The 24940-nt window shown below is 44.4% G+C and overlaps 1 protein-coding gene across 2 annotated transcripts in view; it reads right to left on the bottom strand.

The window, feature by feature from the left end:
* The window catches only part of GALNT9 (polypeptide N-acetylgalactosaminyltransferase 9), a 233101-nt gene that overhangs the window by 119172 nt on the left and 88989 nt on the right, over positions 1–24940 (bottom strand). For both annotated transcript variants that reach the window (XM_090062430.1, XM_090062432.1), the window contains one exon: positions 17763–17960. In XM_090062430.1, the coding sequence (XP_089918556.1) occupies positions 17763–17960 (198 nt within the window). The remainder of the gene's footprint in view (positions 1–17762; positions 17961–24940) is intronic.

Genomic DNA, 24940 nt, shown 5'->3' with positions numbered 1-24940 from the left:
CCCACAGCTTCTCATGTATTCAGTGTCCTGCATTTCAAAAAGGCAGTAGGGGTTCTTTAACTAAAGCTTGTTCAACAAGCTTCAGTTAAAGCGCCCCCATTGCTTTTTTGAAATGTGAGATGCTGCATACACGAGACGCTGCAGCACGCTGGAGCTTTCTGATTAGAAAGCTCCAGCAGACTCATTAAATCAAGTCTGCTCCTACGCGTTGTAATTACAGTGCATTGGAGCAGCTTTCCAGCATATTTATAGTTACCCACGGAGAGGCATAGAAAGATTAATAGAGCCTGCTCCAACATGTTCTAATTGGAAAATGGAGCACGTGTAAAAGTGCCCCAGGTGACTCCCTTTTCAAACTGGAACTTGAGTGACTAAGACGCTCCCCTCCAAACCATAGGCACAACTACAGGCACAAAGAAGGCAATGCTAGTGTCCTAACCTCTTCACGAACCACTGGAGGAAAAATTTCAAGAAAACTGTGCCATTAAACCTGTGCTATAGCTGCATTCCATAAATGATATTTTCACCTGGACTCTCTTGCTGACTTCTACCACAGGTTTCCCAACTATTATCCCGAATCAAACTTTCTCTGGAATTCTGTTACACTAACATCAGTTTTCTAGACACTAAAATACACAGCCAGGATGGTACCCTACAAACCACTATATACAGAAAACCCATACCTATGTGCACAAGACGCAAGACCGGAAATCATCCCAAGCACACAAAAAAGCTATCATCTACAGTCAGGCCCCCAGATGCCCCTGCCTCTGCTCTGAGAACATGTGTGATGCCCACCTGGCCAGCCTAAAATCTGTCTTTATGCAACAAGAACATGCCAATAGTAGTGACCATACATTTGAAAGGGCTATGCAATCCCCCGCAATAACCTGCCACAACACAAAAAGAAACTCCCCCCCTATGGCCACACACTCCTGGTGGTCACCTACCACCCCACACTGGAACCGATCAGAAGAATCAAAGAACTACAGCCTATAATTGCAAAGATCAGACCCGGAGATCAATATTCATACTCCTTCTGCTCCTGGCTTTCCAACATCTCCTTAACCTTGCCCAACTCATCGTTAGAAGCAAACTCCACACTGCCCAAAGATGTCAAGTGGGGGACAGCCTTTCCTTGGCAAAAAAAATGTGTCGCCTGTCAACGTGTCTCCACTGCCACTACAATCAACACTCCTGTAACAAAACCATCAAAATCCATGGTTCCTACATATGTCTTTCCCAAGATGCAATATATCTAATCCAATGCACCAAATACCCTCCTGCAACTTTGTGGGTAAAACTAAACAGGCAGCTATGCATCAGAGTGAACTTTCACAGAAAAAAAAAAAGGACAAAAGACATACAAACACCAGCAAAAGCACATTTCTTACAAAGAACAAAACAAAACTTCCTCTCTAACCTCAATATCCTCATACTCAAGGGAAATCTATCTAACACCGTTAAAAGGTGAACTTGAAAACAAAAATTCATTAACGGGCTGGACACAAAGAACCAAGGAACTACCACGGATAGTTGTTTCATGGCACATTATAAACTACCTGACTCCTGAACTCTTTCCACTCATGAAAGATGAGAATGATCCTCCTCCCTTTTGATAGGACTTGATTTCCTAGTAATCAGCTTCTTTTCTTCTGTTAATTGTCTGCTACTGGCAGTTCCTCTCCCTCTCCTCGCTCCCCGCCCCATGACACACAATTGTTTCTGTGCTTGGCTTTGTTAAGGTCAGACCTGATGACAAATGTCTTGCATTCAAAAGCTTGTCTAACCCTATCCCAACTATATCAATCTAATAAAGGATATCATCAAAGACATCCTTGTTTAAGTGACTTCAGACTTTTGAAACTTGCACCTCAGTCCTTAAGTAATGGTGATGGATGAAAGACAAACAACGATTATTTGATTCCCAGTGACTACAGACACTTTTAGATGTGCTCCAGGGCTGGGGGGCTGGTGCTTTAATGAGAGCGGCTCCAAGAGCCACGCTCATTAAAGTGCCACAGCATCTCACGTATCAGTCCTTGCACTTGAAAGTGGTGGCAGTACCACTTGAACTAAAGCTCATTTGACAAGCTTTAGTTCAAGTGTCCCCCAAGCCTTAGTTCAAGTGCCCCCCAAGCCTTAGTTCAAGTGCCCCCACTGCCATTTTTAAATGCAGGGACACTGATACGTGAGATATGGGAAGCTGCTGGAGCATGGAAATTACCACACTCCAGCACACTCGATTATCAAGCCTGCTCTGACACTGGAATTACAGTGCGTTGGAGCAGCCTCCACGCTCGTCTACAGGCAACTAAAATGATTAACTCCCCCTTTTTTGTCTCCGAAACTTAAGACTGTAAGATTCTTTTGCTAAATATAGTCTATGAATAACTGCTGTATGTTAAGTAAGTGTTTAAGAATTTTAAATACCAGAAATTCAAGAATAATGGGTTAGTTTTGAATGGATACATCCATCATCCTCTTTTGTTTCTGTATCTTGGCTGATTGACAGAATCTCTCAGAATTACATTTCTACTAAGAACAGTAGTGCTTACGAGCTCAAAAGGTGCTTTTGTCCGTGTATATTCAAATATTTTCTCATATTTAGTGTTTCTCCAGACATGCCTGATGGTAAAATTATTCTTTGGAAAATTCACAAAGGATGAAATTAACTCCGGTACTGAGAAATGAACAACACACACGACACACGTTCCCTTGTGACACATATGGAATTTGCATGATTGAAAGGCCTTCTGTTGGCCAAGTGCAGAGGAATTAAATTTGATCTAGAAATTAGAATAAAAATGTTTAATTTCTAACATGTGACCAATGCAGAAGCACATTCAGGCATTTTAAAATGGAATAAGCATTTGTGGGGACACTTAGTCATTTGCTAAGCTAATGTTGGCAAGCAGGAAAAAAAGAAATTGTGTACATCTTGAATCAGTTACATGCATGCTTACATTTTAGCATGTGCTGAAGTGCTTTGATGCACTTCTGAGCCAGAGTCTTCGTCCCTCCACAAGGCTAAGGCTTTAGTTGGAAACTGTGCAAAACCTTTCCCTTTCCCTATAAAGATTAATGAGAGGCAGCTCCTTATAACAGTGAGACACTTCCCGTTTGGAACTCATATTTCTTTCTTCTCTAATGAGGAACCATCTCTGAAAGCACTCACAGATTCTTTGTGTGATCTGGGTCCTCTCACAAAGGAAAATGGCTCTTTGCAGCTGTTGGCACTGTCCACTATAGCAGTGACTCTAATTAAATGAGAGTTGGCATGTATTTTGAATGGGTCTATGTAATCATGGGTATGGGAAGAGGCAAATAATTGCTCATCCTTCTATTTGCTCTCTCTCTCACATGTAGTTGTACTTATTTTGATGGAAAAATCTACAACTACATCCCTATCCTAAGGGCCCCGGCAAAATATTAAGAATGCAACCCACGGTGACCACAGAACATGGGTATTAGAAAGTATTATTATCGAAGAAGGCTAGCCTGTTGAAGATGCATATAAAAAATCTCCATGCCTTTGTTCCTTCCTCCACTCCCATTGGGTAGTAGGAAGCCCACAGCATATCCGCCTATAAGCATGGTACTAGCTCTGGAAACGATGCAGAGAAGAGCATGGTCTACAGAATGGAGAGCTGGAATCCTTGGCTCTCCTCTCAGCTCTGTCCTGACTCACTGCAAGACCAACCAGGCTTAAATTTTCAGAGGTGTTGAATGCCTTCTACCCCCATTACTTGCCACTGGATTTTTAGGTGTTTTAACGCCATAGTTTCGTAGACGGTAGGGTCGGAAGGGACCCGAGCGGATCATCAAGTCCAACCCCCTGCCATGAGAATCAGTTTCCCTCCCCGCCCTTTCACTTGACTGACTCACCCATAAGATAACTATAATGTTCTCCCATATTCTAGTGTCCTGTGAGTCAGGAGACTGAGTTTCTATTCCCAGCTCTGTCATGAACAAATCCCTTGTCTTCCCTGCACCTCTTTTTCTCCATCTATAGACCATGCTTAAGCTGAAAAACCATTATCTTTAATTTCCAGAGCTACTACTATGCTTATAGGTAGGTAACCAGCAACTGTGGGCTTCCTACTACCCAAACGTAGCAGAGAAAGGATAACATGACTGGGTGAAAATTTCAGTAGTGCCTCAGCAGCTCACAAGAATGCCAGTTTTAAGAATGTTTGGGGCACTTAAAAGCCTAAGGATTTGTTACTGCAGACAGGACTGTATAGAATTACTGAATAATAGGGTGGAAGGGACCTGAGGTCATCTAGTTCAACCCCCTGCTCGTGGCAGCCATCCCAGACAAGTATTTGTCTAACCCGCACTTAGATACTTCCAATGACTGAAATTCCACAGCCTCTCCAAGCAATCCGTTCCAGCACTTAACCACCCTCATAGTTAGATAGTTCTTCCTAATACCTAACCTATCTCTTTCCTTTTTGCAATTTCAGTGTTTTACTTCTTGCTCTGTCCCCTGCAGATACAGAGAACAATTGATTGCCATTTTCCTTATAACAACCCATTTTGTATTTTGAAGACTTATCAAATCCCCACTGAGTCTTCTCTTCTCTAAACAAAATAAACCCAATTCTTCCAAACTTCCCTCATATGTCATATTTTCTAGACTTCTAATCATTTTTATTGCTCTCCTCTGGACTCTTTTCAATTCGTCCACATCTTTCTTCAATAACAGACCCCAGAATTGGACATGCTAGACGGATCACTTCCTGTGAGTAGTATATACCATTCCTGTTAATAGATCCCAGTACACTATTAGCTTTTTAGGGGGAATAACATTGTATTGTTGACTGATATTCAGCTTACAAAGCACTATAACCCCAGGTCCTTTTCTGCAGTACTGCAGCTTAGCCAGTCCTTTTCTACTTTACTTTGTACATTTGATTGTTCTTACCAAGTGTAACACTTTGCACTTGTCCTTCCTGAATGTTATCCTATTTAATTCAGATTTTTTTAAAAGTCTCTCGTAGAAAGAGCAGAGCTGGCTTTAAACAAGCTGAATTAAACAAACAGCTGAATTAAACAAAACTGCTTGAGAGCTGAAAACAATCAGGTTGAGGCAATCGAGAGCTGTGCATAGGCCAATTTTCATGATAGAGTAAATTATCCCATGTGGATATCCAACCTGCTGTAGCTATATTGATTTTATCAACCAACCCAGCTTGTATCTGGGTATCTGCACACTTGTACATACATACTACATTGCAGTGTAGATCTACCTTAAGTCTCACTTAAAGTCCCTGGACTAAAGCTTCTTAGTCATTTTTAGACATGGACCTTTTTGCTCCTAAAGCCATGTTTGGGATCCCCATTGAGAAGTGTAACCCATCCCCTCACTCCCCTTCCATACACATCAAATCTGAAACACAAGGCAGCATAGCCAGTTTAGAGCAGCTCTGAACACATGACAAGAGGCACAGCTAACAGAGAGCCTGAGAGCAATGCTAAGACAGGTGCTTGGGACCAAGAAATAATGGGCACAAACTGATTGAAGATCACTTCAGGCTAGACACAAGGAAAAAACTTCTTTACAAGTTGAGCGTTGAGGGTTTAGAGCAGGCTCCCCGCAGAGGTGGCACAGTCATCCACCCTGGCAACCTTCAAAAAGCATCTTGATGCCCATCTTGCACAGTCTTTCCTACCCAAGTGCAGGGGACCCGGACCCAATGATCTGTAAGGTCTCTTCCAGCCCCTAACATCTATGAAACTATGAAACCACTCTTAGCAGGTGACTGCCTCATTTCTTGGGCAGCATGCACCAAGTCAGAACAAGCAGATACCTTGAGGTGGCAGTCCTTGGCATGGCACGTGGCATGGAAACCAGCCCTGCATCACTTAAGAACTTCAGAAAAAGACACCCACTCTGTAAATGCAATGGCATAGATGTCAAAAGAACTATGCATGTTGTGGTTTGCCCTCATCCACTGGGCATTTAAGAGACAACTAATGTGCAAAGCCCGCTCTGACCCCTTAGGGAAGGTGCCCTAAGTGCAAATGCTTATTAAAAGCAAGAGAAAAAGGATAATGTTAGAAGTACTCAGAAGGGCTTCTGCTGCAGGTGTGACTCAAGCTTTGAAACCCTGCATGCAAAAATCAATAACACTGCACTTGTGCTAGGGAAGGACGCTGGGCGGTCAATTTGTGTAAATTACTTAAAGGTATTTTTCAGCGAACAAAGCTCAAAATCCTCTTTGCAAAGCCAGGCCTATCAGTGTCAGAGCTGGCACTTGGCAATGACAGAAGAGCTGAATGAGATTTGACCTCAGGTCGCTGTGACCTTGAGTCTGTGAAGGAAAACAGAACAAGCTCTTCACTACATTGTTCCTGTAGACCACTGCCCTCACCCTCCCTCCCTCCCAAACACACTGGAGGATGCTACTGGATGGCTTCATCAAGAATGAAGTAGATCAGGTGAAGGAGAAGATGATGAGGTCTAGGGTGATCTATAAATATTGCTTGAAATACTGGGGCTTTTTTCCTCTCCTTAAGGTCATAAGGCGTGCAGTCAAACTACATATGAAATGCAGTACCCGAGGACACTACAGCTGACTCCCAATGCAGCTCTTAAAAATGAAAGAGAAAGTACAGTTCAAACAATGCATCATACATCGTGCATCTGAATTTTCCATTGCTTGGTTGAATCTCCAATTTCTCCATTTGATTTAAGTGCATAAGCAGCACCTTGACTCCAGCATGATGGATAAGTGGGAAAAACGGCATGGCACCTGTGTAAGCATTTATTTTTCCTACAAATCATGTCCTCTGTAATAAACAGTCCCATCAAGATGTGAGATATGAACTCAAGGACAGATTATGTGTTCTGAAGCTGCAGGAGGGAACTGCCAAGCCCAACAATAGGAAGGTTGGTAAATCTCATTAGAAAGGTGCAACAGCAATGAAAAAAAGAGCAGTTGGCTTCATGAGCCAAGTGGATTTAAGATGACCTACAGAAGTAAATTTTTGGACAGTTCTAATAATAGGTCAAAATATTAAAGAAGAAACCAGAAGGAGCGCTATAATTTGCTGCTGTAACCTGGCAGCTGAAAAAGATGACTGCTGATGAATAAACACTGCTTTTATTACAGCATAGCACTTTCTGTTCCAAAGCACTTTCCATTGGAAGCAGAGCCTGGAAATTTGCACCCTGGGTGGCAGCAGGAGCAGCCAGTAGTGGTGGTGGAGTGGGGTGGGTGGTGGCTCCTCTCCCTCAAACGCAATGAGTCAGTGCTCAAGGCTAGTGTGTCCTACTCTCCCACCCCTAATTACATGACTGGTCTGACCTCAGATACACCATTGTAAATCCAAGGCAGCTCTTTTACAGTCAGTAGAACAGAGATCAGGTCTTGCCAGGAAAGGCTGAGAGACTTGGGACTGTTCAACCTGGAGAAGAGATGACTCAGAGGGGACTTGGTGGCAGCCTATATCAGGGGAGTTCATCAGGGTCTGGAGGAGCAACTATTCACCGAGGCCCCCCAGGGGAGGCCTAGAAATAATGGGCACCAACTGACTGAAGCCTGCTTCAGACTAGACATAAGAAAAAACTTCTTTACAAGTTAAGTACCGAGAGTTTGGAACAGGCTTCCCCGCAGAGGTGGTACAGTCACCCATCCTGGCAGTCTTCAAAAAGCATCTTGATGCCCACCTTGCAGGGGTCATCTGATCCCGGCAGTCTTTCCTGCTCAAGTGCAAGGGGGCTGGACCCGGTGATCTGTAGGTCCCTTCCAGCCCCTAAAAATTATGAAACTCCACCTGTATAAATGGGCTGAGGATGAGATCCAGTGCATCAGCCACTCCCCCATGAAAACAGGAAGCACAGATGAAGCCACTTTCCCTTGGCATTGTGAAAGCTCATTTTTATACATTAGTGGGGGGTGAGGAGGACACGCACTCACTGGAGTTTTGTGACGGTGTGCACATACGACAGCACTTGGCTGCTCCCAGGCTAAGGCATATTAAGCAATCAGTGAGAACATACGCAACACTGTAATGCACCACTGCTGCTGAAGGAAGATAAAAATGAAAGGCTGTGCCATGCTTAGCTGGGTGCAGCTGACTAATGACTCCAGCATTTGAGGCTGCTGATAATGAAATCAAACAAGGCAGTCCATCAAGGTGTCAGGGCAGGTGAGGGGAGGAAGGACCACAGATAATGCTCAGGACATCAGGTGCTTTCCTTACCTTTCTGTGCCTTGCTGCAGAAAGAGAACCGTCAGCCTGGTCTAGTGCGTGGTCTAATTCATTTAAAAATCCTCTGAAATATGGTGCTTTGTTCTACGTTTTGTTGCAATGCGATGGGGATGTTTTCAGGCAATGTTTTGAAAGAAAAACAAATGGAAAATGACACGATATGCACAGTGCATCAAAATAACGATCCTCATTTTAATCTTCACATTAGAGGCATCTTACATCCAAAATGTCAAACATGCAAAACAGGCTCCCTCAGGCAGTCTTTCCCCAAGAACATCATTTGTCCTAAAGATTAGGATATCAACATGGGACAAAATAAAAACTGGTCTGAGCCTTTATCCAAGTTGTTTTAAGTCTTTTTCTCAACTCCATCATCACTGAAGCTTGAAAACATTTGATCACACCTCCCATTTTGTTACGCGTTTCGCTCTGCACGTGCAAATCCCACCAGGGTCTGCAGTCATAATGCCTAATGTGACATTGTTGCATGCCGTGGTCATATTTGCCCATATAGAGAGCCTTGATGATTTCAAGAAAGCTCTACACTAAGCCCCTGGTGTGTGCACAAAGCTCCAATGAAATCAGCTGTGCTCTGAAAGAGGGCAGAGATCCCTTTTCCCCATATAGCATGATCTAGAGTCAAGTTATGAGTGCCAAAACACACAGAAATATACACTATTTGTGCACTACCATTCCAGAAGGAAAGAAACAGAATTTCAGACAGTGGCCTTTTCTTAACAACGCTGTATTTTGCAGGTACAAGAGGTGCAGACTGTATGAGGAAAGAGCTAAAATTGACAAGTCAACATCCTCAAAGGTAAATTCCTAAAAACCTTGGAGGATCTGGGCCTATGTGCTAGCCCACCTCTGAACCTAACGACCGACTGCAGGATCATTCGTCTTTCTCAAAAAACAGAGAAATAAGAGAAATATTTGATCTACACAGTTTCTGAGGAAACCTTAGGAGAGGGAATATGGGCTGTCAAGCAAAGATAAAAAGGTCTCTCAACTTCCTTCCAGACAAGCCACACTGCAATCGTAGAGAACATTTAGCATTTAAACCAGTGGTTTTCAGCCTTTTTTTCCATTTGCGGACCCCTAAAAAGTTTCAAATGGAGATGCAGACCCCTTTGACCTATAACTGTGGGTATTCACATACTTTTGACTGATCATAGTCATCTTTTGTGGACCCCTTAGACAGTCTGCAGACGCCCAGGGATCTGCAGACCACAGGCTGAAAAATCACTGATCTAAACCCCTTATTCTGAGTCAAAACATCCTGCCAGATTGACAAAAGCAGAAACTGTGACAATATGCACAAAATAAGGACACATATTCTGACTGTCTAACACACATTCAGACTCAACAAACCAGGCTCCTGCCTCATTTTAGTAGACCGCACAGAATTTTAGGACTGATAAGCATAGAAAATCCATTATATACCAGATCAATTTAAAAATGTGAATACAACTTTGTGTAGAGGAAAAATCAACCATAAATAAGCTGAAGGAAGGCGGGGTGGAATGAGCAATGCTGCTGCAGTAACCAAAGGGGAAAATGCCATCAAGTCTGAATTTAACAAAATGGCATTTTTCATGAGAAATTTCCCTTGTGACTGAACAAGAATTTGACAGTACTTTTCTGGACTCCAACAATACAAAGTTTCAGTGAGCAGAAAATAAAGGCAAAATAACTTAGCCCAGGAAACTCAGATGCAATAACAAGCCACTTTTTCTGAGGCTTTGGGGCATCACTTTTGCCAGATCAGAAATGATACCCCACCTACCCTTCAATCCTTTGTTTAAACAATTCTCTATTTATGGAAGAAAGGCAAACTCAATAATCATGAAGAGGAAGAGCAAACCAGGACATTTCTTAGACCCTCCTAGAGACTTTGGTATCTGGAGGGGAAGGTCAAACCTCCATAAAGATCTTAATTTTACAAGAAGTGGAAATGAATCGAAATTGTTTGCTTTTCTCTTGATACCCTAGGCTATCCCAGGGCCCTGACATACTTAGCTGCCGGGAGGCTATGTGGAATTTCTGTTTTCTGATGAAGGAGGACATGCCATTTGATAAAGACACAGATAAATTACTACATTTTCTCCAATTCCCCAATCTACTGTTTTCACTCCATCTATTTTTCCCCATCATGAATCTTCCCCAGTCTTCAGTCTCTGAGATCATAACAGACCAACAGAAGGTTGCCACTGACCTCAACAAGGCCCAGGTTACACCCAAAGCATCAGATTCAATATAACAAAAGTCAAGACCCTGCACTGTTGATTTTCAATGAAGCAGCAGGTATGGCACTAGATTTGGAAGAAATATCTGGCCTGCAGGCTAAACATACTGCTTCATCAGTTACTCTTGCCAAGGGAAGAGATCTAGGGTTAGGTAAAGCCGTTGTACTACTTCCACTTGGCCTTTCAGGGACCATAAAAGCTTCTGATGTTAGACATCTACTAACAGATTCCCCATTTTTATTCTTTAGTTAATATTTTAGAGAGTATAATTTTATCTGTTTCTCTTGCTCCCTTTTCTAGCTCCTCTTTTAAAGATAGGATTTAAATAATGAACTGAGCTGGAAACTATTTTTTTTATCCCATGAGACTTTTCAAGATATTCTGAACAGTCAAGGGTGGGGGGGGGAAGGGAAATAAAAATTTTTGTGCAACAAAAATTCCCCTTCCCCCGTTGCCCAAACCTCAGATTGGGTCAACTGACATTTTATTTACATCATTTTCATAGATTTCATAGAAATTAGGGGCTGGAAGGGACCTCAAGAGATCATCGGGTCCAGCCCCACCTCCATAGGCAGGAAGTCAGCTGGGGTCAAGTAACCCCAGCAAGAAATATATCCACCTGTTTTTTGAAGGAGTCCAGAGTAGGTGCTTGCACCACCTCTGGGGGGAGTTTGTTCCAGACCGTAGCCATTTTAGAATGGTTTCTGTCAATTCTGATCCATTAAAAATCATTTAGAACTAAAAACAGTAACTTTTTCATTTAGAACATGTAAAGAAAGACATTTTTGACTATTCCAAATAGGAAGTTCATCAAATCAAACCCTTCCCACAGAAACTGTAGGTTTCAATATACAGGCATTTTTTTCCAGTAGTTGTGGTGAAAAAATACGTCACCGGCAGAGCTGGGTTTGTTTCATAGTATCTGCTTCATTGAAAAAGATGGTTGCTGCAAGCATAGGTAGGGGTGGATGAGTGGGGTCCCAGCCCAGGTGCTAATTTAGCAGGGGTGCAACAATGGCAGCCACCACCTCTGGGGGCCTGACTGTCATGGCTGCCACCGCTGCCCAGGGTGCAAAAAAATTGCTTGCGACACCTCTAGATGGTGGACAATCATTCCAGCAGAAAATAACTTTCTCCAGGTCTGTTTGACATGCAACATGAGACTGACACATACATGAACAGGCCAGCTTCAGAAGACCATGAGCATATAACATTGCCAGAGCTGAACAGGGCACCTCCTAATTTTCTGAGTGAAGCAGAGAGGTGATGAGCGTTCAGGAAGGTTCCCGTAAAAGGACCCACCCCCAGGAGCAGCTGTGACACCCCCAGGTGGCCATGTGACTCCCGTCTCTACTCCCACTCTTTGAGTACCCTTCCTTTTTCCTCACCTATTATGCCCTGATGCAACTTATAGGGTTTGGGGAGGCTTCCCCAGGGTCTGGAATGAGTCTAGTCCACCTTAATTTTGACCCTTGGCCACTAAGTTCTGGCCCACCTGGTTATATTAGAGCCTCTAGACACCAGTCACTTTGTGGGCTGTGTTTGTGGCCTCCATCACCTATAGTCACACCTTGCAAGTATTACTCCGAGTTGTCCACTAGGTCCTCTGACCTAGTCTGTCAAATGTTTCAGTCACCCTGCCAGGCCCCCTGATCCTGGCAAGGCACTCTCTCTTTTCCCTGGACCCCTGGCCCTAGTTTCACTTCTATGCCTCTTGGGCTCCAGCCCCTTTCCCAAGTTTTTGCCCCTCCTTGGCTTTAGGCTTACCTACTGTGGTCTCACAGCCTTAGCTTAGCTCCTCCAACCCTCTATCCTATAGGTCCCTGGCCCCAGGACAAGCTATTTCTGTTGCACCACCCCCTCTGAGCTCCTGACCCCAGGCTGGGCTGTTTCCATTGGCCTTAGCTCTCCCAGCCTTGGCCTGCACCAGCTCACCAGTCCGTGGGCCAGTCTGGTTTCAAGCTTAAACCCAATAAAAATGCAAGCAACCTGCTTCACAACTGAAATCCACCCTGCTCTGAGTCACTGCCTCACCAAAGGCCATAAGTCCCCTTTGCTCTCTCCTTGCAGCTCTGTGGGACAGTGTAGGAGCCAGCCAATCTGTCTCCTGCAGTCACCTCCCTCAGGAGCTCCTCTCCCTGCAGCCTGCAGAGCCAGACTGACTGCTTGCTCTCAGGAACTGGTCTTATGTGCCCCAAAGACCCACCCTTTCCTGTCAGGTGATTCTCCAGAGTTTCCACTTTTGCTTGATGGCCAGCCTGCTCTCTTCTCCTGAAGCTTAGCCCATTTGCTTGTAGCCTTTACTTCTGGACTGCCTTACTGCAGTACAGCTAGCTCCAGAATAGTCACTCCCCCAGGGGTAGCTCCTATCCCTATTGTTTCTAGCCCACTTGCTTCCTGCCCAGCTGTCAGCCCTATACAACAGTGGGAACTGTTTAGTGCTGAGCTATCTTAAAAATCTGGCCTTACATGGATGTTAGTTTAACTCTTCAGAGAGGCTGACTAGTCATTTCTGTGTGACTACCATGGGTCTATTCAAACGGGTGGAAAGAATTAAAGACACTTGTATCAGGGTTGATGGTACTTTTATTAAGAGGTTAGATTACAGATGGATAGGATGATCCTGCTTCAGGCAGGGGGCTGGACTAGATGATGTATGGAGGTCCTTCCAGCCCTACTTCTCCATGATATCTCTGAAGACAGTGATAGGACCAGAAGTGCCCTGTTAATCTCTCCCTAGGTTCATGAGTGTCTGAAGGGCTCTCAATAACTAGAAAATATCAGGGATGTCATGAGTGGTTTATAAGATAAGATCTCTTATATTGGTCTAGTCATAAACTTTATTCCAGAGAGCTCAACAGGTCCTGGACATGACTCATATCAGATCCTAATGGCACAAAGATAATGGGCAAGCTGGAAAGGAAGGATGGGAACTAGTCTGGAACTCGAGGGACCCTTACTCTTCTGGAAACTTCCCGCACAACCTAAGGCTACAGTTTCTAAGGTCCAAGGTGACAAAAGGCACAGAAGGCAGACTAGTAGGATTTCCTTTAAAATGCCTTGGGACCTAAATTGTTGCAGAAGCCAAGGGGAAGATGGCAAGCAGGTGTATTTGAACATCCCTCTCCTCATATATCTTCATCTTTGAGAACTGACAGAACTTGAGGATTTGGCTTTTAGTCCCCCTGTGCATCAATACCCATCCATAAAACATGGATAATGGTACTTCCCTACCTCCCAGAGGTACTGGGAGGACAAATCTACTAAAGATACAAACCCTGGTTCATTTTACCTGCTATTTCAAGCTCTACCAGTACCTATTCTACCGAGCATGCAAACACAATTAAGCAGTAATCTTGATTGCTTTGAAATAGATGAATAAATATGTAATGGCTGCAATTAACTCCCCTGAATGCCATTGCTGTGATAGATCAATTCCTGCCAGCCACCAGAGAACATGAATAGAGTGCTTGCCTCCCCGACTCCCCATTCCTTTTGGAAACACAGCTCCAAAGTCTTGTACATTGTCTAGTGAGAAAGATCCCTTGACTAGTACTCGCAAATACCAGCACTAAAATAGCTGACACATTCCTTTTTCATAAAAAGTGCTGGCATGCTAACTCTTCCCATGACAGCCATGGCTGTGTGTAGGGAGCCGGTGGTGCGGGGAGGGCAGTTATACGACTGAAATCCCATAAAACTGTGTTCAGAGACTGCATGGCCACTCACCTGGATGCTCAGCATTCAAGAATTAAAAATGTCCATCCAAATGTCACATTTCTGGGTGTGCACTGGGTACTGCCCCCCAAAATCAGTGTAATGGTATCCAAGCCCTGACATTAAATGGGTACCTAGCTCCCTTAAGCCACCTTGAAAATCCCAGCCTAAAAAACTCGGAGGTGCTCTTTCCCAGGGACTTGTAAGCATCCATGGTTTGACACGGACATCTGCATTCCAGGCTCTGTAATTCATCATTTTCAGAGAGAAGCAGGAATCCGAACACCTGTGTCCCAGGGATTTGGTAAGAAGGGTCAGGCACCCCCACTCCTCACCTTGCTGTCTCCTATCTCTCTGGGCAGCTTTTGCATTGTACAGCTGAAGAGTTTCTTCAGGTAGGTTCTGTACAACACAAAATAGCTACTCTTGGGAGCTGGCTGCTTACGTGCAGAAGATTTTAACAATGCTCAACCAAACTCCTGAATCTGTGGACCTGATTCACTGCAGAATGAATCCAGTCTTGTGCCTGCAGAGATCTCGCACATAAAAATGAAGTTGAGCTGTGGTGAATGAAGCCCTGTAGTACTTAAATGAAATGAGCTCTTCCTGAGTATTACTGAAAGCAGACATGATTACTTCCTTCCATGTCCTCCATCCTAGGAAGTAGGGCCTGATTTTTTCATGGCTTCAGAAGGAGTTCTGGGTGCCTCCTCTCAGCTAAAAATCAGGCCCACAATGACAAAAGGAACTTCCTAAAGCAAGACATTATGGTCCTGTCTCTTTTGATGCAGGATAATTGCCCTTAGTACAGCAGATACTAAGATGACCAGGAGAGCGCATAAGAAAATTGTTACAGTGATATTATTTATATCTTGTAGGCAATGAGGTGTGCAAAACCTCTTGGGAACAAAGGACTGAAAGCCAAATTCAGAAACTAAAGATCAACTGGGCTGATTTTTTTCACTATTAATAAACTATTTCTGAGGGTGTAGTGGAAATGGACATAAAATGGCTGCACTTTTAAAACAATGTGAAGAGAGCAGGGCACGTTACCCAGGAAAACTGATTTCCGCTGTAATTACTTTTCTGCTTATTGAGGTTTCACACAGGGTGAAGGGTCACTGATGAAGGACTGTGCTGTTCTGTGATAAATAAGGTTAATGTTGCTGTATGGCTCTGTTTTGCGGTCGCAAGGCAATGGTAGGAATGTAAAAGCAATTTGCTATGTTTGCTCAGGTATGGAAGGGAATGACTCCTGAGTACGAGAGCTCAGCCCTCCAAGGTGGCTCCATCTGGTACACAGAAATGTGAACAGCCCAACTCTCTCCCGCAAGTTCAGTGGGACCAGTCCTCAGCTTTTAGTTAAGCACATGTTAAAGTGTTTTGCTGGATTGGAGACAGAGCACTTGGCACCTGGCAGGGTCAAGTGTTATAGCAAAAGGAAAGGAAAGGAAAGTGGGACTGTAAATAGACATCTCATTTGAGGCAGTCCCAGGTCTGACCTGAATCAAGACAGAAGCGGCACGGCCATTTACATCTGTAGCCCCTCCGAGCTGTATTGCTGCTCCCCTGCCAGTAGATGGCTAATGAGAGCACACACCCTGCCAGGCTTGTTGTCCCCAGAATGCATCTCAATAAGCTTGCAGGGTGATACCCTTGGAAAAAGAGTTAGCACATATTATCATTTTATCTCACACAAGTCTCAGGCACTTAAAGCATGACAATAGACATGTATGTCTGCAGGATCCTGGAACAAAAAGCTTTGTCCTCAGAAAAACATGAGGTCCCTTTATACAGCCTCAATCTTTCTCCTTATCAGGGACTATCTGCTTTGGGGCAGTGTGGCATAGGATTTCTAGGGACTAAACAGGGAATACTCAATGTATACCAGCTGAAGCACTGGCCCTTTTAATGATAATGCTTGTCCTTGGTGATAATCCTTAAAAAACAGGTGGAGGAAGAAAACAAGAAGAATGTGAGCTACTGAGGATACATAATTTTTGCAATGCTTATTTTACTTGTTACTAAAATTAGCATCCATAGTCCTGCATCAGCTTTCCTCAACCTCTGGTACATTTCCGAGAAGCTATAAAAGGACATTCCCTATCAGAAGGTGAACGGAGAATTTTCAGCTCATTGGCAAAAGAAAGGAAATAATATCCCTTTTAGTCCCTTGCTCAGTTTTCCACAGTGACTGTAATAATTCTCAAAAATGGCTGAATATTACTAAACATGTTCAAAATATAGTGTTTAATTAGAGAAATTTGCTGCCGTTAGGTAAAATTTTACCTTAAAGAGAAAAAGACAATGAAATACAAAATGTCACCATATGCTCCAGTTTCTTCTTGAAATTCAAGTTACAGGGAAATTCAGAAAATTTACAAGCTGTGTATGAAAAGAGCAACTTCCAATCAAGACAAAGTTAGCACATCTCCTGCTAGCTCAGCAGGGAGCTCGTTTTTGGGCTCACTTCCAAGAGCTGTTGCCTACAGATCAAGGGAGAAATCAACCCCATGGAAGCCCATCAGAGTTTTGTCGCATAGCCAGGATTTTATCCTGTGAACGCTTTAAGCTCAAAACCTAAGTGGTGCTAATATTCCTTACAAGATCCTACCTACCCAGCTCACACTTCTTTTATATTCCATAAATATAAAAGGCACCAGTCTCTCTCTTCAGGATCACCTTGTTCATGAAAAACCAATTCCTCCAACCTTCCCTATGGACCTAGGATAATTGCACCTGGTGTTGAATTTGCTGACTCTTCTGTCTCAGCTCCTCTGCCTGTCTATTAGTCACCTCTATTTACACGCTTTTCTACTATCTCCAGTTGGCCAACTTTCAGTTTATCTTAAAAGTTTCAAGGTCTGTGGTGAAGTACTACAAGAGCTGAAGGAATGGATTTTGAACAAGTCTACACAAGCACACCGTACACTGCCTGACACTACTGTTTACCCAGAATTTCCTAAAGTACCTATCCTATTACATCCACCAGCACACATAGCATTGTTGGTGCCATTAGACATTAATGTATGGTGCCCCTCATGCCATTTCTTTTTCTCTACCATAGGAAAGCAAACATGTTACATGCCAACAGAATATCAGTATATGGGTATCAGGGTGATAGGTGCCAGAAAAGTGAGACCAATGAAGAAAGAGACACAAACACACATGTGTAGGTAGATGGGGTAGAGCTTGCCCTTTCATTTTTTGGAAAGCAATTGGATTGTGGGTGTTAATGCGTATTTAAAAAAAAAAAGGCAGATTAAGTGAGACACGTACCTGGTCGACCTTTACCTTTAAATATTCAGGGCCACATTTTAAACCACACTTACCCTCTCAAAACCCTACATTTGCATGTATAAATGCAGCAAATACACACCCAATTTAATCAGCTTTGTCACACATACTTGTGGGTTTCGCAGACACGATGAGCATACCTACACATCTGTGGACTCCCGTGTCAGGCCCACCTCCAAAATATGACCACTGCACAGAGCCTGCAGCATCTCTTCCTTTCAGCTGCACAGCTGAAATGGAAACAAAGTCAGCACCCAAAAATTTACTCTGTAGATTTACCTGATGGGAGCAGACTCATCCCCTTTATCAAGCCAGTCCTGGGGAGGGATTATATACATGCACCAGAGTCCCCAGTTGTAACCATGGGCTGCATTGGCATATTGCTGCACTTCGAACGTGTTGTACTTGATATTGTCAATAGCTGGGAGGATGATCCGCTTTCGGTCTTCTTTGATCCGGGTAAGTGCTGGCTCCACCCTGGAAACAGGAACAGTAACAAAGTGTTTTACAGCCACTCAGTACTCCCAAGCCCCCTTAGCAATCCGACCCAGTGAACGGGGAAGTTCCCGAATGCCATAAGCAATAGCACAGAGGCAGCGGGCTGTGATATGGCTCACAGTGATTTAATGAAGACTAGCTTTGTCTGCTGAAGAGGCAAGGGGCTTGGCTCAGGACAAGTCACACAGCAACAGCTGTTCAACTGCATGGGGCGTTGGCTCACAGGTGCTGAATCTTTGAGGCTGCTCATTTGGATTAATTTGGTGAGCGGTGACTAGAAATTGTTTCACCTAATGTCTTTTCAGTGTCCCGTGTGCTGGAAATTGGGTCCTCATTCCTCTTCCTAGTGAGCGGTTGTGAATATAACTTGGAAAACACCCCACCAAGATTAGTGCTGAGCCCCTGAGCTACTGTCTCTGAGAAGTTGGCTTCTGGGAATGACATTCATTCTCATTGATGGTGCCTGGGAGAGAACAAAAGTCACGTCAAGGACAGTGACTTCTGCAGTGGCCCTTCCAGTTCAGAGCTGAGTGGCAAACTTGAACTGCCATGCTATATCTCGTCAACACAGCTTGAGCAGCCTGTTTTTTTTATTGGACAGCTTTGACATGAATAGATAACCGTTTCAAAACACCCGAGAGCCCCTCAGAGGATACCCTGACCCTGAAGGCTTTGGAACATGGTAAAAATACTGAAGCAATGAGTTATCAACACAGCCATGGGAAAATATTAGCTTAGAGATACAGAAGGTGAGGCAGAGGTGGGAACAGCTCACATAGGGGCATGAAGCAAATTGATTTCAGGTCTTGGAGCAGGACTCAGCAGTTCCCAGCTGCTGCCCCTTGCAGTGTCCATTACAATGCATGGGAACAATTTAGAGCCTACCTTGCGGGTGAAGAGTTCGCAAAACTCCACAGAATTGCATTTAATTTGGTGGATGAGCCAGCTTGCTGGATTCACAAAGGTATTTGCAGACTCCTGTTTCCTGTCACTTAAACTCACTTTCTTTTTAAGTGAGATTAAAAAGGGCTGGCTAGCTCCTTTGCTAGCTTCACATTCGTTACTCTACCTTTTTGTATAATAGCTATAAACATGGCACGGAGAATCTGAGAAATTAATTCAACCCCAAGACTCATCTTGAAATGTCTCCTTCGGAAATGGACACCTCTGCTTTTCTGCTTCTGTCAGGCAGCAAAGATGCAAGCCAGCATGAAGCAAAGGGTCATCCAAGTGCGAGTGCTCTCACATGCAGGACTATTGGGTCTTCAGCTCCTCTGAAGAGTCACTCAGCATCTTGTGGCATTAGGCTCCAATCCATCCCCACCCATGTTTCTTCCTGTGGAACTAATACCATTTCCACCCTACTTTTTGTTGTGTGTTATTTAAGCAGGCAGCACCTCCCAGGCACAAAAGAGTACATTTATCTGCCAGATGGACAAGCAACATCTGCGTGAGATTTTAGACTCGGCAGTACATTAGTCAGGATGCCAATTTGCAAGGGTTTTTCTTTGGGCACGACTCATGAATGCCCAGAGAAAGCTGACGTGACCTAGCAAATCAGGATAAATAGGAGTGTCTGCTATTTATATAAGATTATAGTTATGAGATTAACTTCCCTGGAAGGACTGTAGGCATCCAAAGGAAAAGCTACCAAAGGTTTCAGAGAGCAGGACAGATTTAAAAGCAAGATTGATCCACCCAGCAATTCTTAAATAATATGTGCTCATTAGACTACAGACTTCAGGAAACCCACAGAGAAGTCACCAAAGTGACTGAGATATCAGCTAGGCGCACATCCCCCACCATGGAGCATGGGCCTCCATGAATGTCAATGATAACTGCTATGAAGAATCACAGCGGTGGCAGCTCCCATTCTGTTCCTGCCCAAGAAATGAAGGACTTCAAAAAACCAAGCAACAGGTGCCGTGCCATCGACTATCTAGGAGAGCCCTGGAGAGCCCTTCTGACCCGGACACCTATGAATCTATTTGTTGTGGCATATGGTTATATGTGAAAAAGCACATAGGGGCACTTCATTTTCAAGTAAACTCCATCTACAGAAAAACCTTTGAGGACTGAATAGTCTTATATAAAGAACAACAGATTTTAAGTAACTCCTGACCCAGGAGGTAGCCCCAAGGAAATGTGAAGAGAGGTGGTGTGACTAGAACTTTGCCCACTTTTTGACAAGCTCTTTGGGCACCAAATCCAAGACTCTTTCATCAGTCAAATTCTCAATGAAGTACAAGTTAGGACCCTTAACATTTATGGCCTGTTTCTCTCAAAACTTTCTGAGCTCACTTCTGGACTTTTCTGCAGTGTACATTAGTGGAAAGGGTAAATCTTTACCGAGGAAAGGTAACGCTTGAAGATTCCTAGTGATGAAGACTGAGAAAGGATCTGAAGTTAACCTTCCAATCCACACGCCTTTCATTCCTCAAATCTATCGTGTTCATCTGACAGCTGCGGTTCTGAAGTACTAACACCAGTCCTCACTGCCCTGCTAACCAAGGCCAGAAGCTGTTCCAGATTCATAGTCCTGTCGTCATGTTTGACATTCTCTATTTTCATGCGGCCGACCCTCTAGCTAGGACCATGTTACCTGGAGACTCTTTACTCTGGCACAAAAAAGCTACTTTGCAATCAAATTTTGCACTTGCGAATTTTGGGCAAACTAAAAGTAGTGAGGGCTGAACGTCAAAGCTAAAGAAGTCAGCACAACACTGTACAATAGGAGGCCTTGGTAGTCTTTATTTCAGCCTACTGGACCTCATAAGCACACTGATTAACTTCAAGGTGCAAAAGTCACTGCCTCTATTTTACAGCGGGGGAACCTGAGGATAAGTTAATCGATCGCCGTGTCAAGACTTCCAGCAAGTCATTATTAGAACCAGATCTCGGTTTTCTTCCCTCCCCAGTCCAGCCCCAGGCAAGTACCTTTATCTCTGCATGCTGATGTCCCTAAGCCTAGAACTCACTTCCATTTGAAGTTCTGGGCGCACAAACAAGTCTACCGTAAGGTAAAGAAGGGTAGGGATATCTAGCTCATACACTCTTCTGTCTCAGCCCCGTGCATTTGTTCCAACCCCATGGCACATAAAAACTAATCTGTGATAGTTTATGCCTCAGAGACAGAGGGCTTCACTGCTGTAAGCTAATTTTAATTTGCTGGGGGGGTAAAACCATCCAGGCGAGCAGGTGGCACGCTGCAAATCCCTGCCCTCAGTTACTTGGCAGTAAGCGGCATGCACACCCAAACCCTCAGTACCCTGAACAGGAAAGAGCCGATTTCTAAAACAACGCAATCCATCTATACCTTGCTAGCTGCAACCTCACCACGTGGGACGCTGAGCTCCAGGACCTCGGACGGATGGAATCGGTATCTAGTCTCTGTTGGCTATTTCTCAACCCAAACAGAGCAGCTCCTCTGCTTAAAAACTGCACACCTGTGACATTTCACAGCTTGTCTTGCCAGATTGGTGAGGAGAGGAGTGAGGAACGGAGCTGGTCAACCACTGGGCTCCAGCTCCTCCTGAAGTCTTCCTCAGGAGTGCTTAGGTCCTGGACTCTGCCAACCCCTCCCTCCCTGCTAAACTCCCAGTGGTCTGTCTTGCAGAGGAGCAGCCAAGACTTGTGCCTGCCACTTAGCTGATGGAGAGTTATTGGAGGCTGCAAAAGGACTTAGTGGCATCATACTGTGTTGTATTACTTATCACAGGTAATCCAGTCTACATGTGCCTCCTATCACTGTTAGGCACTGCCAGCTAAATTCAGGCTTGGACTAACTCCACTGGCTCCAGTGGCATTCACCAGAGATGCATTTGTCTCCATATATTGAGTTGCATTGTCATCCAAACCTTTGTTGACTTGGCTGGTAATTTCACCTATGTTTGGCCTCTCTCTTAAGGTTTTTTTAAAGGATTATAATTAAAACTTTCATAGCAATTTTGACCTTGTCCTAGTTTAAAACTGTTACATTATTAGTATATTTATTCCTCCTCTCCAGGGATGTTTCTGGGGTACCGTGTATTTTCTCCCTCTTCAATAAAGGAAGGCAGAGGTTCCTGGCAGCTCTGAGAACAAAAAGAGCTGAGGTGTTGATAAAATTCAAGAGTTAAACACTTCATAATGATGAGCTGCAATCTGGTGTTTGAACATTTCCTGACCACACATCTATTCCCACTTCCTTGGCAACATGAGCTGTGAAATTTCACAGGTATGGAGAGATGAACAGAGAGATCCCTGTGGTTTGCAGAGGAATCAGATCATGCAGTGACTCTGCTTTGGGATGAATTATGGCAACAAGCAAAAGCTCTTTGTTACGGTCTGGGTGGAGCTTTGCCCCTCTCCAAGGGCAGTTCCAAGAAGTCAACCGGGTACTCTTGCTGGTGTGAACTATATCAAGAGCTCACACAGCGGCCTCCCTCATCCTTCCCAGTTACGTTTTCCAAGCCAGGGCCCTTTCTTCACCCTTTCTGTCTTGATAAAGCCGGTGGTGACAGCAGAACTAGCTTTGCGTTCTCCTAGCAAAACCGGGAACTTCAGGACCTGCACTGTGCCCAGCTCCTGCTTTGGAGCCCTTTGGCAGTTTGGGAGAAAACTTCCCTCTCCCCTTCCCTGAAGTACTTGCACCATGAGCACGCAAAAAATACTGCTTAGGATAAGGCTACACTGAGGTCAGAACTGTGGTGGCAGCAGGTGTGGCCATACCAAAGTAGCTTTAATCTACCTCGCCGGGGTACCAAGAGTAAAGTAGCCACAGCCCAATGGACTTCAACATGAGCATGTAGCAAAACCCCCAGTTTTTCTTTTTTTTTAAATTTATTTTAAAATGCATTCCCTCCCCTTCCACAGCCATTTCTGAGTTTTTCATTCCCTCTCTATTCCCTATACATAAGTATAAGCAAGCTAAGATGTAGGATAAGCATGAACATTTATTTTAGGTAGTGAGCTTTATTTTTCTCTCCCCGCTTTGCAGTTAAGTTCCCTGCTATTTTGATATCGATACCCACTGTTTTATAAGTGATAATTATTATGTTTGTACTGCTTTTATATTGCGTGATTACTGTTTTAGGCCTATATATGTAAGTTAGCATAAGTCATGTCAAGTTTCCATTTTGTATGTCAAGCCTCCATCTTGTGTCCTCTGCCCAGGCATCCCCTGTGTTGCAACTGTATGATTCATGTACCCCTTCCATGTAAATTAGTTCCCGGATGAATGAGAGTGATTGGGAATGATTGGAATATAATGGTAGCAGGCCTCTACTGAATGGCCTGTAGCGACTGGGCCATCACCTTGCATTGATTCATCCAGGAACTACGGACCTCACACAGGAACAGAGACAAGAACCGCATTTGAAAAACAAAAGACCCTGCAGAACCAGCAACTCTACCATTGTACTCCACTGTTACAGACACCCAAAACTGCACATCCCTGCATGGAGCACACATGCTCAGTAGGCCAGAGGCTGACCCTTGCCTGGGCATGCCTCCTGTCACTAGGGTCACACAAGGTCAAACCCAGTGGTATGCCCTTTCCATCTGGACCAGCACCATGCCACACCACCTATCCACCCAGAGGCTCTGCCAGTGACCCCCCTCTGGACAACACCTACTGGATAAGGACCCCTTTCTAGCCTGGATAGGTAGCTATCACCCCCCACCCCCACTTCAACCAAGGATTTGGACTCTGCTTCTCTTCCCTACCTGGACTCCAGCCTTTCCACTGAGTCTCTTTGTCCTGATGCCAGTGTGTGTCTGTCTGTGTCTATGTACCAATAATTTCATGGGGCCGTGTTATTTGGACCCCTAAGTTGGGTTTTGCTTTACTATGGTTTGGCCCTGCTCCAATCTCTGCTCCTTGCCCCTCTAACTCCTGGCTCATTTCTCCCTCTCCTGCTTCTGGCTCACTGCCACCTCCAACACCTGTCCTGAGCTCCTCTCTGCCTCCAAACCCCCTGTTTTTTCCCACCGTCTTATCCCCACTGCCTTTTCCTTTCCCCTGAGCAACCAGGTTTCTGCCTCAGTTTCTTTCCTGGCTGTCTCCTCCTTGCCACCACTTATCTGCCCCCGCCCCCGCCCCCAATATCTCAGCTGTCCGCTTCAGTTTCCAGCCCCAGTCCAACTTAAGTAAACCCAAGCCTCAGTTCCTCAGCCAGCTTCTCTGTAGTCTACAGGTTCTAATCCCAGTTCTGGCAACTTTCACTCCCTACACTTTAACTCTCTCTCACCTGAACCTTCCCCCAGGTACCCCAAGCATACACATACACACTGTACCATCCAAGTTAGGAACTTACCTGTGTGTATGTATAGGTGGGCTGTATGTGTGTGAACTGGTGAGTGTGTGCATGTGTGTCATTGTGTGCATGATATACAAATTAATGATCTGTGTCTAACTTTTGGGGTGTATAGTGTATGTGCTTGAATTGGTAATAGATATGCATGTGCCTAGGCTGGTTTGGATGTGCATGTGCCTGAGCTGGTAGTATGTGTGTGTATGCACCTAATTGATTTGTGTGTTTGTATATATGCAATTGTGTCACACCCTCCTGTCTAAGAAGAGCACAATACTGAGATCCTGAGAGTTGGCCTGGCCCCACAGGACAACAAGAAAGGCAGGCCCACAAATTTGTGCTGCATGCCACTTAGCTTCACTGCTACTGAGATGCCTGCCCATGAAACTATCACACCCCTGGCTGCAACATAGACATCATCTTAAGACTGTATTTTGAACGTCCTCAGTGGCAGTTGGCACTCAATCCACCTTTTCTAGGATTCTGCCACTTCCCTTTCTGCCATATCTTTGGGCTTTGCCACCTATTATCTCCCACTTTCTAGCCTACATATTGTTACCTCCAATCTAATGATGCTATTTGAAAAAGCTTCAGACAGAAAGCAGATGCATTAATCCTCTAGGCAGGTAAAAGGGAGAGGCAACCATCTTCTATGTACTGGTGGAG

Source organism: Crocodylus siamensis, chromosome 9, assembly GCF_052110815.1.
Source record: "Crocodylus siamensis isolate JL-2025a chromosome 9, ASM5211081v1, whole genome shotgun sequence".
NCBI classification, from domain to species: Eukaryota; Metazoa; Chordata; order Crocodylia; family Crocodylidae; genus Crocodylus; species Crocodylus siamensis.
The sequence above is the reverse complement of the archived record's forward strand: the minus strand, read 5'-3'. Positions and strand labels throughout refer to the sequence as shown.